Source organism: Diadema antillarum, unplaced genomic scaffold (assembly GCF_040938485.1).
Source record: "Diadema antillarum isolate AM-2024a unplaced genomic scaffold, OU_Dant_1.0 seq00000688_RagTag, whole genome shotgun sequence".
In the NCBI taxonomy this organism is placed as follows: domain Eukaryota; kingdom Metazoa; phylum Echinodermata; class Echinoidea; order Diadematoida; family Diadematidae; genus Diadema; species Diadema antillarum.
In genome coordinates, this window is record NW_027271593.1 from 479447 (window position 1) to 495322 (window position 15876).

General features: G+C 38.5%; 1 protein-coding gene across 1 annotated transcript; it reads left to right on the forward strand.

Annotated features, from left to right (window-relative positions):
* Positions 1-340: 340 nt before the first annotated feature.
* On the forward strand, positions 341-15152 carry LOC139737267 (thioredoxin reductase 2, mitochondrial-like). The gene is made up of 17 exons (XM_071647944.1): positions 341-461; positions 1318-1392; positions 2258-2314; positions 2561-2705; positions 4012-4086; positions 4426-4504; positions 5246-5308; positions 6784-6854; positions 7412-7431; positions 8551-8642; positions 9800-9971; positions 10841-10971; positions 11609-11704; positions 12449-12541; positions 13829-13900; positions 14340-14437; positions 15029-15152. Exons 1-17 carry the CDS (start codon positions 341-343, stop codon positions 15150-15152), a joined length of 1584 nt encoding a protein of 527 aa, XP_071504045.1.
* The last annotated feature ends 724 nt before the right edge of the window (positions 15153-15876 follow it).

Sequence of the window (15876 nt, forward strand, 5' to 3'; positions counted from 1 at the left end):
TTTTTATTTCTTATGTTTTTAACGAAAAATAAAGGGGGGCGTGCGCCGGTTGCACCCCCTCTGGATCCGCCACTGTGGTGATATACAGTATACGACAAATTTTGTGGAAATTTCTACAAATCTGTGGGGATATTGCTGTTTATTCATAGAAACCATGAAGTGTGTTTTTGAACAATTTTCACTCAGCCGGTGGGAAGATGCGTCCCTCCTGCTTGAGCCCCCTTTCGCACTACTGTATGTGGTAGTTCAGTACAACATAGGGAGAGTTTGACATCTATCTCGCTCGTGTTCTCTTGTTGCGTAATCATCACTGCCGGTGTTGGTTTGGCACCACACGAACATGGCGAGAATTCACGTCTCGCGGCTCTGGCTTCGTCGCTGCCTGAGAACCTTGGGAAGACACCAACAGTACGGTCTGCTGAAGCTAGCAAGGAGAGAGATATCCTGTTCACATAACCTCGGTAAGATCACTGATTCTCTTACATAATTCATATTTCTACCTGGCTGAGTGCGCCAGAGCCGCCAGAGGAATGCAGCAGTTTGTGCTGGAGTGATTAGTCCCATATACTGAGATTCACGTGCTTACACTTGCCTCCCTTTGGATACGCTGGCGCTCTCCTCTACTCTACTAGATGTCTAGATCTAGATTGATGCGAATTAATGCACGGTGGGGGGGGGGGGGGGGGGGGCGCAACTTAACCCCTAGTATTTCTGGTGCCACTTCCGGGTTTCATTTCATTTTTTTCTTTTGTTTTTAACGATAAATAAAGGAGGGGGGGGGCGTGTGCCTCTTGCGCCCCTCTCCTGGATCAACCACTGACTGTCTACTGATGCGGCCGATGCAGGTTTCAAACCTGGTCCTTGATCTGTAAATTTATACTCAGATCCAGATTTTTAATAGTTGATGCTTGAATATGGCTGGATGGTGAAATGGTGTCAAACTTAGACTTAATTATAGGTCGGTTATTCCGCAAATTGTCCAGACCAGTTTAAGAACTGTAATGTTATAAGTATGGATATTTCGAAAGCCACATTGTTGCTGTTGGTTCCTGCTACTTGCAATTCTGCAGGCCTTTCCCCACCACCACCACAACTACAACAACAGCAAAAAACACAAAATAGAGAAATATAGAAAGTGGCCTGACTGATGAATCAATTATCATAGGATGATGCTTATTGTCTAATATGCGATGAATACTAAAAATGAAATATATTAATAATAAGATATTTGAAGGTTGAGTTATAAATGTTAAGTGGAAATGTAAAATTATCATGGTAGATATAGATGTAATATAGAACTATTGTTTGTCACCACAGGCACAGGACAAGACTTTGACTATGATCTTGCAGTCATTGGTGGAGGATCAGGAGGACTAGCATGCGCCAAGGAAGGTAGGTAGGACAGGAGAGTAACAGACTGAGCTTAACTCAATCAACTGTCAGTGTCACTGGTGATTACTTTACATACAATCTCAGTGGTATTTTTAGACAGCACGGTACTAGGAGGGGTAACAGCAGAAGCAATCCCTCGGATATTTTGCAATCATATCTGCACTGACTGAATTGACATCATGTGAAGTGAAAATGCATCTCTTTTTTAGGCCCTCGTCTTCAAAAATGTGCTTTATTTTTTTTATTTAGTTTTGTAGTTTCCTCAAAGAAGATGAAAAATTCTAATCCCTCCCCCAATACAATGAATGAATATAAATGAACACACAATTTACTCAACATTGCTTATTTTTTTTAACTGATTGTTGTGTGTGCCTTCAAATGATTTTGTGATGTCACAGAATCCTGAAAAAGTAGAAATGAAAGAATTGTTTTCTCTAATGATGTTTAGATTTTGAAAGAATTTCGTATTTTATTATTTTTTGAACAGTGGGTGGTAGATCTGCATCAGCTGTATACAAACACTTGTATTTCTTCTTCAAGGTGATGAAAAATGCTGGAATTAATGTTTTTGTGTATGTATGTTTTCAGGTTGAATAATTCTACAGACCATGGAATAAAAACTCCATTAACGTAAATTGCTTCATATGTGAAAATCAAGCAAAATATGCATGTTAGAAGAAATATATGATACCAGGTTGTGTTGATAGATTTGTTTGTTGTTGGAGTTTGATGGTATTCAATACATTTATTTTGTATGTCTTTGCATACAATTATGGCCTAAAGCAATTGACACTCCAATCAGTAGCACAGTAGCAGTGCGTGAAGATATGAAACTGTTTCCTACATTCCTCTTGTGTTCACACAGCTGCTGGGTACAACAAGAAAGTCATTGTACTGGATTATGTTTCACCATCACCACAAGGTATGTTTCAGCTCTCTTTTAATGAATATTTTGGCCAAGCATTCCTATTCTTTACTAATTTGAAAACTGAAATAATTGTACATTTACAGTTAGCAATTATACTAACTTTGAAGGTTTTAGTATTTCAAGATGATTGGATCTAGTTTGTAAATTTGTGCAATTGAATAGAATCCAGTTCTTCTGGACCTATTTATTTGATGTATAACTGATGTAAAATACTGTGTGCTTTTTTTTTGCTGATGGTAGGAACCAAGTGGGGTTTGGGCGGAACCTGTGTCAACGTAGGCTGTATCCCAAAGAAGCTCCTCCACCATGCCTCACTGCTGGGGGAGTCCATGCATGATGCCAGGCAGTACGGCTGGCAACTCCCCGAACACTCAGAGATATCCTGGTGAGCATCAACCATCTACTTTTGAAGTTCTTGCTGTTACCTCACACCATCCCAGGATGGAGTTCTCTTGGATGTTGGGAGAGGGACTGGTTATCCTGCAGTGTTTTCTCTTCACCTATTGTTACACATAGAAGTGAAACCAATTTCTGCATGACAACATTAAGTGTACTTTTATATATATATACCCCACTCGTCAAACAGATGAATATCATTTGCCCCTTACCCGAACTCTATTTACAAAATCCACGTTTATCTACAGTGGCCCAAAATTTTGGAATTCCCTTGAGAAAAATATAAAAGATTCCATTAGTTTGAAATCATTCTCTAGTAATTTAAAGAAATATTTGATTAGCTCATATGTACCCCATGATTAGTTTGACTGTTTGGAATTGTTGTTCTTTTTCTTCACCCTGTATCGAGAATGTTGACCTGCCCTTCGCTCTCTCTACTCCCCCTCTCCCCCTCCCGCCCTCTCTTTCCCTACTCTCTTCTGTGTGTGCACAGTGTATGTGGATGCATACATGTGTGTGTACGTGCGTGTGTGTGCGTATGTGTATGTGGGTACGTGTGTGTGCTTGTGTGTATGTGTATGTGTATGTGTGTGTGTATGTGTATGTGTATGTGTATGTGTATGTCTATGTCTATGTCTATGTGTATGTGTATACATGTGAAAGCGTATACACTGTACTTCATGTAACCATCCGATTTGATTGAATGAAAACTGTATACTTTCAATGATTAGCTTGTACGGTACATGTATCGTTGTATTGTGTTATAAAGTCATATATAATTAATGTATTGTAGTAATGTAACGTAAGTGAGGGGACTGCAATCTACAAGTTCGCTTTTTAGCAGCCCCTCAATTTCCATTTCCATGAAGTTCTTTTAAGAACCAATATGTATTATCATGTTCCAATATATGTAATCATGTCAAAGTGTATTACCTGTGTTTGATTGGAAATGAAAATAAAAAAACATGCATGTGAACATGCATGTGTGAAATGAAATGAAATGAAATGCTAAAGGTGGGGATTTAAGAGGACATGAGTTGTATCAAACCAGGCTCTAGACCAGCTGGGTTGAAAATATACTAAATATACAAACAAAAACAACAAAATAGAATAAAAATCACATAGAAAACCACAAACAAGCCAACATTTATCTTTCTTACTGCAAGCTAACCATGGTAACTTTAAACCTAAGGAAACTATAGAGCATGGAGAATGCAGATCAAACTGATCAGATTCCTGCGTGCTCTCGTGAATGAATAAACCAGTAACTTTCTTCCCTCTTTTTTGAAATACAGGCCAACATTAATTGGTGCCATTCAGGGCCATGTGAAGTCGCTGAACTGGGGGCATCGGGTACAACTCACAGACAAGTAAGTCCAGGGCACCGTTTCATGAAAGTTGTTAGCCCTGACAAGTTTTCAGTCTCTGACAATCACCATAGTAACAGTGAGTGACTAGAGCTTCTCAGCCAATCAAAACCCAGGACTTTACTGAAATTGTCAGAGAATGACAACTTGTCAGGGCTTACAACTTTCAGAGCTGTTGATGTGTGACATGATTTGGTCTTTTCACTGTCATATTTCTGTGAACAAGATATAAGTACATTGTATGTATTTATGTAAGCATTATTGTGTTGAGAATCATTCAGTGATATCATAGATGATAGACTTGCAATATGTGCTCTTGTGATGTTATTTCATTTTTTACAGAAATGTGGAATACAGGAATGGCAAAGGCTCACTGCTCGATGACCACACAGTCAAAGTGAAGATGAAGAATGGGAAAGAGGTAATTTCATTTTTTACAGGGATTCTACATTCTAACATTTTACTCTTTGATATATACACTGTATGTGTCCTTGTTTGTTATGTCACAAGATATTTTTCTCCACTTCTTCATGCCTGTGTCATATAAATTGATAAAATATTCATCTCTATTTAATGAATTTATATAGCAAGTAGGTAATGTCATAATTTTTGCAATTTCAACTGCAAATACTTATGATGTCTGTATTGTATTATTCTGATAAAAGTTTGTGAGGTTTAATTGTATTGAACAAAAAGGAGTATTTAACTCACATCTACCACATCAAAAAGTCACCTTTGAACATAAAGGGGAAGTTTGTATTGTTGTAGTTTGATGTCCTTGGGACTGTAACTGGGAGGTGTGTCTGAGAGAACATCCCAGTACATCGGGCATTTTCCTGGTCTTCTGTCATTTTTAGACATGCTAGATTTACTTTTGCAGTCACGTTTCATTTTCTGTTTGCAAAGTCAACTCAGTTTGCACCCCTTAAAAACAATCATAAGTGCATAATTATCTCAATCTGAAAATCATAAAAGTACCAAGAGTTGAAAGGAAGATGGTTCACATTTGTTGAGAACAAAGTGGATAACTTTTATGAGTAGGAGATTTGGCATATATACTTTTAGAAGTACATGTAAGGAAGTTGCACATTTTCATAATCTATCTCAACTCCTCTCTGAATGTGCTGCTTGAAATGCTGTACTAAACTCACTTATTTCACAGAGCCAATTCTCAGCTGCCAACATTGTGCTTGCCACAGGAGGGAGACCAATCTATCCCAGCCAGGTCAGAAGAATTTGAGTTCTTCTTCTTAGCCTTAGTACCTAGCAGTTAGGAGACAAACACAAACATGCTTTGCCTTTAGCCCTCAGCTATGAAGAAAAACAGTACAAAACAATGAACCAAACAAAGACACATAAGTGAATCAGATGCATATTTAAATTTGTATTTCATGCAACGCAATGAACAGTAAGATTATTATGGAATCTACAGGAGAAATATTAGATTTTATATGTTGTACAAATGCTTCCTATTTACATAAATTTGTTTACCCATTGACTCTTGATTATTATATCCCTCATGTAAAGCTTCTTGCCATAGGATTGTACAGAGCATGAACATGGTGTAGTTTTACTAGCTAGCTACGAGCAGCTGGATGCGGTGCAATTGGTTACTAGCCAGCGGGATATAGTACTTTTGGGAATCCACGATCTGCACCCAATCGTGATCGTGTGATCGATATCGACATTTCTCACTTAAGAATGTATGCAGTGCGCATAGTAGCGATACTTTTGAGCGACAGTCTGTGCATGGCTTTTAGCTAGCGCTAGCAGCGCTTACAGAAATCTGTGGTGCGATGGCGTGTGTGTGTGTATTCGTTAGTGTGATCAATGCAGTTCAGCTCATTATTGACAAAGTGACTGCGCTTCAACTTTCAAGTAACGGAGGAATGATTGCAGCAGAAGGACACCATATCAGATCAGGTACGAATTAGGAATAAACTAAAAGCGATTTTGAAGATGATGTGGGTAACCAAGCCGCTTTAGACCTACTTCTAACGTAGTCCTGGACCTCCTCGATCTTTCGGAGTTTTGTATGCTGTAGTGTATCTCGTGTGTAGGAACCAACGGTGTCGTTCGCTACGCGCTGCATGCACTGCTGTTGCACTGCTACGGCCTAACGTTAGATTTAACGTCAGGAAACCTGCACATTTTCCAAAAGGGAACCATCATCACTCTAGTAAAATGCTCGAGAGGGATATAAAACAAATATCGACTGCTTTCTTTCGGGCCATGGTAAAACTATTTGACCTCGGTGATTTCTCAACAGTGCCATGTCCCTCGACTTCGTCTCGGGACATAGCACTGTTGAGAAATCACCTCGGTGCAAATAGTTTTACCATCTCCCTCTGCAGCAGTCGATATTTGTATACTATCTCTTCTCTTCCCACGACACTAGTTTTATGATTTGCTCCAACTTACAGCAGTGAACGATAGAGAACAGTGTAGTATTTATACCAGATATTTGCCACACTTATCATACACAAGCTTGTTCTTGTCTGTATAACGCAGGAACTTGCTACAGTCATTTGATACACACTACTGATACCCTTACAATTCCCAAACAATCCCTGATATTCTCTGTACACATCTGCATTTGTAGAGTGCTGTAGCTTGTGTAGGCTGTGGGAATGACTGACTGAGACCACTGACTAGTTGGTATGAAAATATGAGACCTTTATCGGTTTTGTTTTTTGCCAGGTATCAGGTGCAAGTGAGTTTGGAATCACCAGTGATGACATCTTCTCTCTCAGGAAACCTCCGGGTCGAAGGTCAGCCAAGATTATTCTTGTATTTAATTGAAATTCAGAGGAGTTTTCCTATCATTCATAGATGTTTAGCAGTGAGTTCTGTAGGTTCAGTAGTTTCCAGATAAGTTTCATTATGGTATGAAGGTGGTAGGAACAGACAAGAGAAATAGAGACCAGTGTGAAAGTGAATTCTGGCAGATAGATGGAAGGTATACTAATTCATATCTCACAAAAATAGGATTTACTTGTAGGCAGGTATATGAAGCTAATTAATACCTAATATCTGATTCAATCCATTCAACATGATCAGTTTGGTAATGTTGAAATTGTGTCCATTGAAATAATGAAAAATAGATTTGTCAACGTGATTTCATAAACTCTTTGAAACTGATCAAATCTTGTCTATATGTTGCAGTGTTAGAGTGTGTTTATGAGGCAATGCACACTTTTAATTGGAAGGAAAACTTTGCTGTGCTATATGCTGTATATCCATGACGTATGTACAGCCTTTGCAAGTTTGTTTCTCATTGTCTGAGTCTAATTCTTTGATGTTGTTTTTATTTTCTTTCCCCACATAGTCTGGTGATTGGTGGCAGCTGTATCCTTTGTCTATCTTCCGAGTTGAACATTGGTTAACTCTTTATGTGCCATGTTCGCACGTCCCACTCGGTCGACGGCGTGCCAACTTCGCGTATTCTGCTCAAACGCACTAATCCACTTAAACCGATCGATAAATCGCCTAATCCCGCTGTACAATGAAAGCTTTTCTCGCGCTTTTGTTCCTTTTACATACAGCTTGCATTCTATGTGGTGATTGACTATCAAGCGGTGTCCCCAACTAAATTTGCGTGTAAATTCTAAGTTTCTCTCACGATTTCATGTGCAAAAGTCACGCCTTTACAGTAATGTAGCAACTGGTCATTGAAAAAAAATAAATAGAAATAGATTTGTCATACAATTTGTAGCAAAGCAAAGCTTGGCATTCCTCTTCAACTTTGCTAACTATTATGTCCAGCTTAACAGAAATTTGTAGAAGTTGTATAGATTGGAAAAACAGAGTTCTTTCTCAAAGCAAGACTACCTTCGTGTATCAGAATAACGTGGCACACAGGGGGTTTGCACCATGGCAAATAAAGAATTAATCAAAGAATCAAAAGGCAAAATCCCCCACATTCAAGTTTACTTTTAGGAAGAAGCACAATAGAATCAAGCAAATGAAAGCTTCATTCGAATTGCCCAAAGATGAGGAAATCATGGGATTCTGAATGTTATCATGCTTTTTTAAATTAGTGATAACAGAGCATGTTTGTATACATTATAAAGTCAAGTAAAACCCTTTGTTTTCGGTGTAATGTTAATAGGGCACCCCTTTCCATGTACTGAGGCAGTTTTACTTTGCTCCGTGGTGAAAACGCTTCAGTATCGTAGCTTTTAAGTCATGGAAGTTTGACCATTATCCATGTGTCAGTCGGTCAGTTTTCTGAACCAACTGTGAAATGTAGTCTTTCCTTACAATGGAAAAGGTTCACTTTTAATTCCATCTGTGCAATACTGGGGACAAGGATATTCGAGGTATATTACAATGTATGAGCAAAAGTGCCCATAGTGGCATTTCAGCTATCAAAGTACATTAAATACAGGGAAACACAAACAAGAAGTGAAGCTTGAAAGCTCAATCAGTGGAATCTCTGCAGTTCTATTCTTAGCGTGATGTCAGATGTTGCACTTGAATGTGCTGGCTTCCTTCATGGCTTGGGCTTCCCCACAACTGTAATGGTACGATCCATCTGCCTCAGAGGATTTGACCAGGTAGGAAAGCAGGCATCCTGACAGGTTAAAGGGATGGTACAGTATTGGTGGAGATAAGAATTGGACTTTTAACTTTTTGCGAGATACCAAGAAAACACTTATGATATAGCACAGAGCATACCATTTTAAGAGGAATTCAAAGTTTATTTGATGAAAATAGGGTTTGGAATGACTGAAACATCCAAAAACAAAGTAAAACAAAGCAATTGTAGTAAAGTATGGGTCCCACACTTATCAGAATCGCTCTGTTTTGGATATCTCAGCCATTTCGAAACCAATTTTCATCAAATAAACATTGAATTCCTCATGGATTTATATCCTCTTTCATATTTCATAAGAGATTTCTCATTATCTCACCAAAAAAATGTTAGAAACCTGAAATTAGGTCTCAACCAAAACTATACGATCCCTTTAACCCATTGAGGACGAGTCCCGAGTATACTCGGGCAGGTGTCTATGGGAAATGCATGTTGTAGCAATATCAGTCCGTCCTCAACGGGTTAATGTCTTGTGCTTTTATAACCCACTTTATATGAACCATGATACTTGTTTTGAATCATCCTCTTTTTGAATGTCTATTCTAATGCACTCCTGGTAGTATCTAAGATTCAAAGCTGTCTATCTGGCATAGACTTTCTAATTCATTAATGGTGTAAGTTGTGAAGGTGGGTGAATTATATGGCATTTGAAAGTTTGTAGTCTAGAGAAATTAAAGTCGTGCAAATCTAAAAAGCTTTCTTTGATGACTTTATTAGCTTAGCCTCTCATTAGAAAGGTTCCATAGTAGATGGCAGCTATATTTGGTTCATCGGTGCATGGTAAATTAATGTCAGGAAATACGATGATGATGAACTCATTTTTGGAATTGTAACTAGACATGTTAGTCATTTCAATGAAGGATATCATTCCGAAATGTTGATACGCCATTAAACTACTCCATGCCCATAGAAATGAAATACAGCCATGACTTCACATCTCATCTGGCAATGCATTCTATACAGGCCTATCTATGGTGTATGCTTATCCTTGTCTATGACTTTTGTATTACATTTTGTTCACGTGACATTTCTCTTGACACGTCATGATTTTTCTTTCTGATTTATTATTTTTTTTTGCTTGGTTACTTGGAAATTTTCAAAAATTCTTCTCATTTGCAGCAAATGTCTAGACTTGTTACTGACCACATGGAGGCCAGTGGTATCCAGTTTCTGTGGCAACAAGTCCCGGAGGCCATGGATCGCAACCAAGATGGCAGCCTGAGCGTGAGGTGGAGAACATCAGATGGAGAAGAGAGACAGGAGGAATATGACATGGTCATGTTTGCAGTGGGTAAGATAGATGACTTGTGTCCCCATCTCTCCTTCATGGGATCATAACTTTGACTTGTCTAATCTCTGCTCACAAATCTTTTTTTTTTTTTTTTTTTTTTTTTTTTTGGGGGGGGGGGAGGTTAGTTGATGATGTGAATGAACATTCACTCTTTTGTTTGTTTGCCTTGGCTGTTTTTCATCAAGAGCACTTTAAACATAGAGTTGAGTTTCACTTTATAAGGTCTATCTGTGCTAGTAAGGGCAGCTTCAGTTTTTTTGGTTCATTCCTGCTTCAAGACACAGAAGTGATTTTGGATATCGTAACTCTGTCATTATGAGTTTTCATACAATTATGATTGACAGCTCTGAAACATAATGCATTCTGTCTTTGTAAATGGATTCAATATGTAACTGTTGTTATGTGATATCTGTTGCAATGTTGTGGTGACTATTTTCATACATTGTGATTGGTAGATTTAACACATGATGTGTTCTTGTGTCTTTGTGAGTGGGTGCTATCATGGGGTTGTGTAAATATTCATGTTCTGAATGTTGACTCTAAGTGAGAGGAAGGTAACAATAACTTGTAGGGACCAGTCGTGTTTTAAAGCTTTATCCCATCCAGAGACTTGATCTTGTTTTAAGGCCCAGTCCTGTTCCATGATCCACACCCAGAGCTGCCAAGTCTTCCTGAAAGATCCAACATCCCACTGTGTCCTGGCAAAGAATATTTTCTCTATTCAGACTTATACAACACTCATATCTCCCCGGAAGCTGTCTAGAATCTCTTTGAATGATATTTAAATGTTTGCAGCCGTGTGTATCAGGTAGGATCCATTTTATGAATCTCAGTCTGTAAAGTGCAGCTGTATTCTCTTTTTCTGTCAGGAAGGCAGCCAGAGACAGCCAGCCTTGGTCTCCAGAATGCAGGGATACAGATGTCATCAGGTGGAAAGGTCATAGGGTCAAATGAACAGACGTCAGTCCCACATATATATGCCATTGGAGATATACTGGAGGTAAGCTAACATGTGGAAGCTTGAACTTTGCAGGTCATGGAGATATTCCTCCATGGAAAGTCGGGTGATTTCAAATCTTGGATTCAAGGCTCAAATCTTATGTGAAGGAATTACCCAGTCTCTTTGTTTGTAGATGGTGTTTGGTGATTATAACCATGCTTTAACATGTTTACATAACACTCAAATTTATGAGCTTGATCATATCTGGTATGAAAATACAGTGTGTTTGTCAGTGGTTAAAAAAAAAACAAGATCAAAATACAAGGTACAGATAATCACATACACTTCTACGGGAAGGATATGATAATCTGCTTCAACTATCCATTGCAGAAAACTTTGTAAAAAGAATAGTCAAATGATCCCTGTTTCAGCAGTTCTAGACAAAAAACGTAAACAAAACAAAACAAAACAAAACAAAACAAAACATGTAACGGCAAGGGAACTATTAATCATTGTGATATATAACTGTGCTTACAGATTTTCTTTCATTCTCTTTTCTTTCATATGTTTGGATTGTTTCGTACAGTTTACTCTAGGAGTAGGACTTGTATCGTTATCTCTCTCTCTCTTATGAAATTCCCATCCTCCCCCACCCCATCCTCCACCACCCCATCCTCCCCCACCCAACCCACTGTAGGATGGGATAGAGCTGACCCCAGTGGCCATCAGGGCGGGGAAGCTACTGGCACACCGTCTGTTTGGAGGCAGCTCAGAGGTCATGAACTATGAACAGGTGAATGAGTATTGTGCTGATGATTGCTTTATTGAGAGTGGAGGGGGAGATTAAAACTTTGCAGAGGTTACTTCACCTTAGAATTCCTGGCATTTGTGTACCCATAGTAATATTGATGAGAATGATAATGTTTGTGTGTTTGTATAGTTTTGTGCACTCTTGAAATTGCCATTCCTCATGTAATATTCGATGTGAAACAATCATTTCAAAGACTTTGAGACCAGAAATATAACCTGGATATCGTCTGTTGAGAATGAGAAGGGCTTTAAGTTGGTTCGAACACTATGGGTTTTGTGATCACTTAACGCCCTTATCATTCTCAACCGACGATATGTGGTAAAATTAATCTACTGACTGTGAAGTCACAGTAATTTGTTGTTACAAAGCACATAGTAGATAATGCAATAAGGGATGTTGCTGTACAGTTGTCTGAAGTACAATGACCAGGATTGTATTCTGACATGTCATACGTAAGTTAGATGGATGTTTCTTGGCAGCCAACACTTGTTACATGATGAAACACATTGTATATTTTACTCTCTTTTTTTAGCCACTAGGGTCAAATGTGTGATCTAGGTAATGCCCTAGTAAAGGTTGTAGCTTCATGATCTTTGTGTGTACTGGTGGGAGCATGTACCAATCTTGAAAACCATTAGTAGTGTCTAGAATTTGACTAAAGATTTGCATCTGGACTTACATTGTAACAAGTGCAAATACAAATGTGTGTCTGTGTTGCCCCCACAGATTGCCACAACGGTCTTCACACCACTGGAATACAGTTCAGTTGGTCTGTCAGAGGAGAAAGCAGTGGAGAGATATGGGGAGGACAACATTGAGGTATGACCCTTTGAACTTTTCTGCAGAAATACATTTTTGAACATGCTTTATTTGAAGATTTCACATAGATACATTTCATGTTCCAAATCAATTTTTGTATATATAAAAGATAGCATATCGTCGCTGGGGCGACAAGACCTTGTATCTACAAAATGTCAAATGTTCAGGAGAGCCAAAAAACATGGCGGCCAAAGCACTATAGCGAATGGGATAGCCTTTCCTTTGACATGCTGTGGTGGCTTCATTTTTGGAATAAGACAGTTGGGATTTCGACAAGACATCACTTGACCCATTATTTGACTATTAATCAAAAAAAGTCATTTTCACCAAAATTGCAGATACAAGGTCTTGTCACCCCAGCGACGATATAATCTGTGAAAATCCAAATATACATAATAATCTCTTCTGCATTGTTTTTGTTGTGTGTATGCATGTGTGTGTGTTTGACTTCTGTGATTAGGTGGTTACCCTGCCTTTGAACATCGATTATTGGCTCATTTTTAAAGGATGTTACAGTTTAGGTTTAAATGGGGCTGTGAGTTTCCATCCTTTTGTGTGTTTGTGTGTTTGTGAGATGATAAGAAACCTCTTATGGAATGTGAAAGAACATGTAATTCTTAGAGGAATTCACAGTTTATTTGATGAAAACTCGTCTTGAAATAGCTGAGCCACCCACCCCCGCAAAAAAAAAGCGATCATAATAGAATTTTGATCAAAATTGGTCTTGAAATGGATGAGATATTACAAAAAGTGATCCTAATAAAATGCGACAGACCATGAATTTTATTAGGATCTCTTTGTTTTACCTTGTTTTCGGATATGTCAGTCATTTCAAAACCAATTTTCAACAAATAACCTTTCATTTCCCCTAAGAATTGTATGTGCTTTAACATTTGTTAGAGTGGTTTCTGATTTTCTTGCAAAATGTTAAAAGCTGAATCCTCACCACAACCAAATACTACAGCATCCCTTTAATGAGCTTATCCATGCAGATCAGGAGTTTTACTTGTTGGGGAACTATTATTCTTTCACTACTCTTGAATAAAATGAAGCGTGACTAACAAGTCTTCGACCTTTTTCCAAAGTTTACAGACTACCAGAATTCTCTTTGTGATACATACTGACATCCTTAAAGAGATTTCATATTCTATACACATGATTGATACAAAATAGCAATGAAAATACTGAAGATAATCACCTGATTTGAACACATGAATCATATCAATCATAGACAAATAGACAGCATCTGTGTGTGGTGGATTTTGACCACTGTGTTTTAAATTTCAGGTCTACCATGCATTCTACAAGCCCCTTGAGTACTCGGTGCCAAACAGATCTTCAGACCAGTGCTACATAAAGGTGAGTTTACTTAGTTTATTGATAACATCATATGGAGAATTGTGTTATTATTTTGAAATTTAGTAAGTACTTTGATGTGTGCTTCTAAACAGTGATAATTTTGATGCAAGAATTGATATTGTATGAAGTATGTTCATTTCACCATATTTCTGTTTACTTATTTCCAATATTTTTCCAATAATTTTGGGAAAAATTAGTAGCCAATTGACCTGCCTATATTACTGCTGCACTGTACAATAGATCAATATGGACAAGAAATTGTGTTGAAGATCAGTAGCTTCATGAAGCTCTGAAAGTATGATAGATTGTACTAGGAACTGTTACACTGGAAGAAGAGTGTCAGATATTGTCCATCCTTTGTTCTTGTGCTGCACGGTAAAGTCTGACCAATCTTTGACTCTAGCCAAATGACTCTTTTGCTGCATCTGTACCTTCCCAGGCGGTGTGTGCTGCGGAAGGGGAGCAGCAAATTCTTGGTCTTCATATAACAGGTCCTGGCTCAGGGGAGATCATGCAGGGCTTTGCACTGGCGATCAGGTGAGAGTGGTGTCTCTAAAGCCCCATTTTATCCCCATTTTATCCCGTTGAGGACGAGTCCCGAGTATACTCGGGCAAGTGTCTATGGGACATGCGTGTTGTAGCAAAATCAGCCCATCCTCAACAGGTTAAAACCAGGTAGCATCTCTTGGGTGATAGGACTTCAATTTGTTCATTTTCAGCTGCATTTCAGTGGCAATATGCTTTACCCAGCATATCTCTGACATTCAATCTCATTGCCAAGAGTTGAGAATACAAAGTAACATTGTATGTGTGGAATGTTTTTATAGGAGATCAATTTGTGTTAGTTTTAATTTCATGCCTCTCCTACATGCTATGTCAGTGGCATTTAATAATCCTTAGTTTCAGAGATGCAAGTATTTGTAACCCACAGTTGCCAGATAGCTTTGTTGATATGTATAGGGCTCATTGTTAGTACAATGAATTATTGAAGTAAATCATCAAACCTATTGCCCTATTTGTGAATTTGCTCAACCAACAATCAGGAACTTTACCACTCCACCATTTCCTGTGTACACGGAGTCTGATCTCACTAAATGTTTTCCTTTCATACCCATCACTCCCTCCTAGGATGGGGGCAACCTACCAGCAGCTGTCCTCCACAGTTGGAATCCACCCCACCACGGCGGAGGAAGTTGTCAAGCTCCACATCACCAAGAGGTCGGGCCTTGACCCCACGGTCACCGGCTGCTGAGGTTAAAGGTCATTTCCCCATCCCAAGATAAAAGCCATGCATGGGAGTCATAGTCATGTAATGACAACACAGTGGTCAGAGCAAAGGGCATCTTAATTGTCCATCCTTTGTCCATGTATCCTTACAATTCATGAGGACAATTAAGACTTAAGCAGCAATTATTTATTCTTTCCATCTCAGTGAAAGACAAGATTGTTAGGTTCATCTTTGAAATGATTTCCCTACTCCCTTTTTCTCCTCCATAACTTTATTAATGTTACCATGGCAGTAGTATGATACACTGTATCCCAGATGCTATTCACTGATAATAGTAATCTGGATGACAGTGATTTCAGTAAGCTGTGATTTTCTTGTGCCTTTGACTCCTATGTATGGTTGATGGGGAAATGACACACGTTTGTTTTGGTTGTTTTCATATAATTATATTTATGAGATGAGTGGAAGTATGCTGCCTTGATGATAATGCTGATAATGATGGCTTCTCTACAAACCACATTGATGGTGGGATGAGCTTGATACATGCAGTCATTGTCTAGCAGTTCTTTTATCATTTCCTTACTTATTGGTTCTGTCTTTTTCATGTTATCTCTGAAGATCTAACCCAGAAGTTCTGTAACTTGTTGCCTAATTACCTCTGCCATTGAGGTTGTGTTTTTTGTCAGTTTTGGTTTGTCTTTCTGTTTGTCTATTTGCAAAATAACTCAAAAAGTTATGAAATGGATTT

Bases quoted from the DNA above. Each gene is read 5' to 3' on its own strand.
- LOC139737267 (XM_071647944.1), top strand. From the start codon at position 341: ATGGCGAGAATTCACGTCTCGCGGCTCTGGCTTCGTCGCTGCCTGAGA. The intron at 462-1,317 runs GTAAGATCACTG...TTGTCACCACAG, and splicing joins ATCCTGTTCACATAACCTCG to GCACAGGACAAGACTTTGAC. The intron at 12,542-13,828 runs GTATGACCCTTT...TTTAAATTTCAG, and splicing joins ATGGGGAGGACAACATTGAG to GTCTACCATGCATTCTACAA.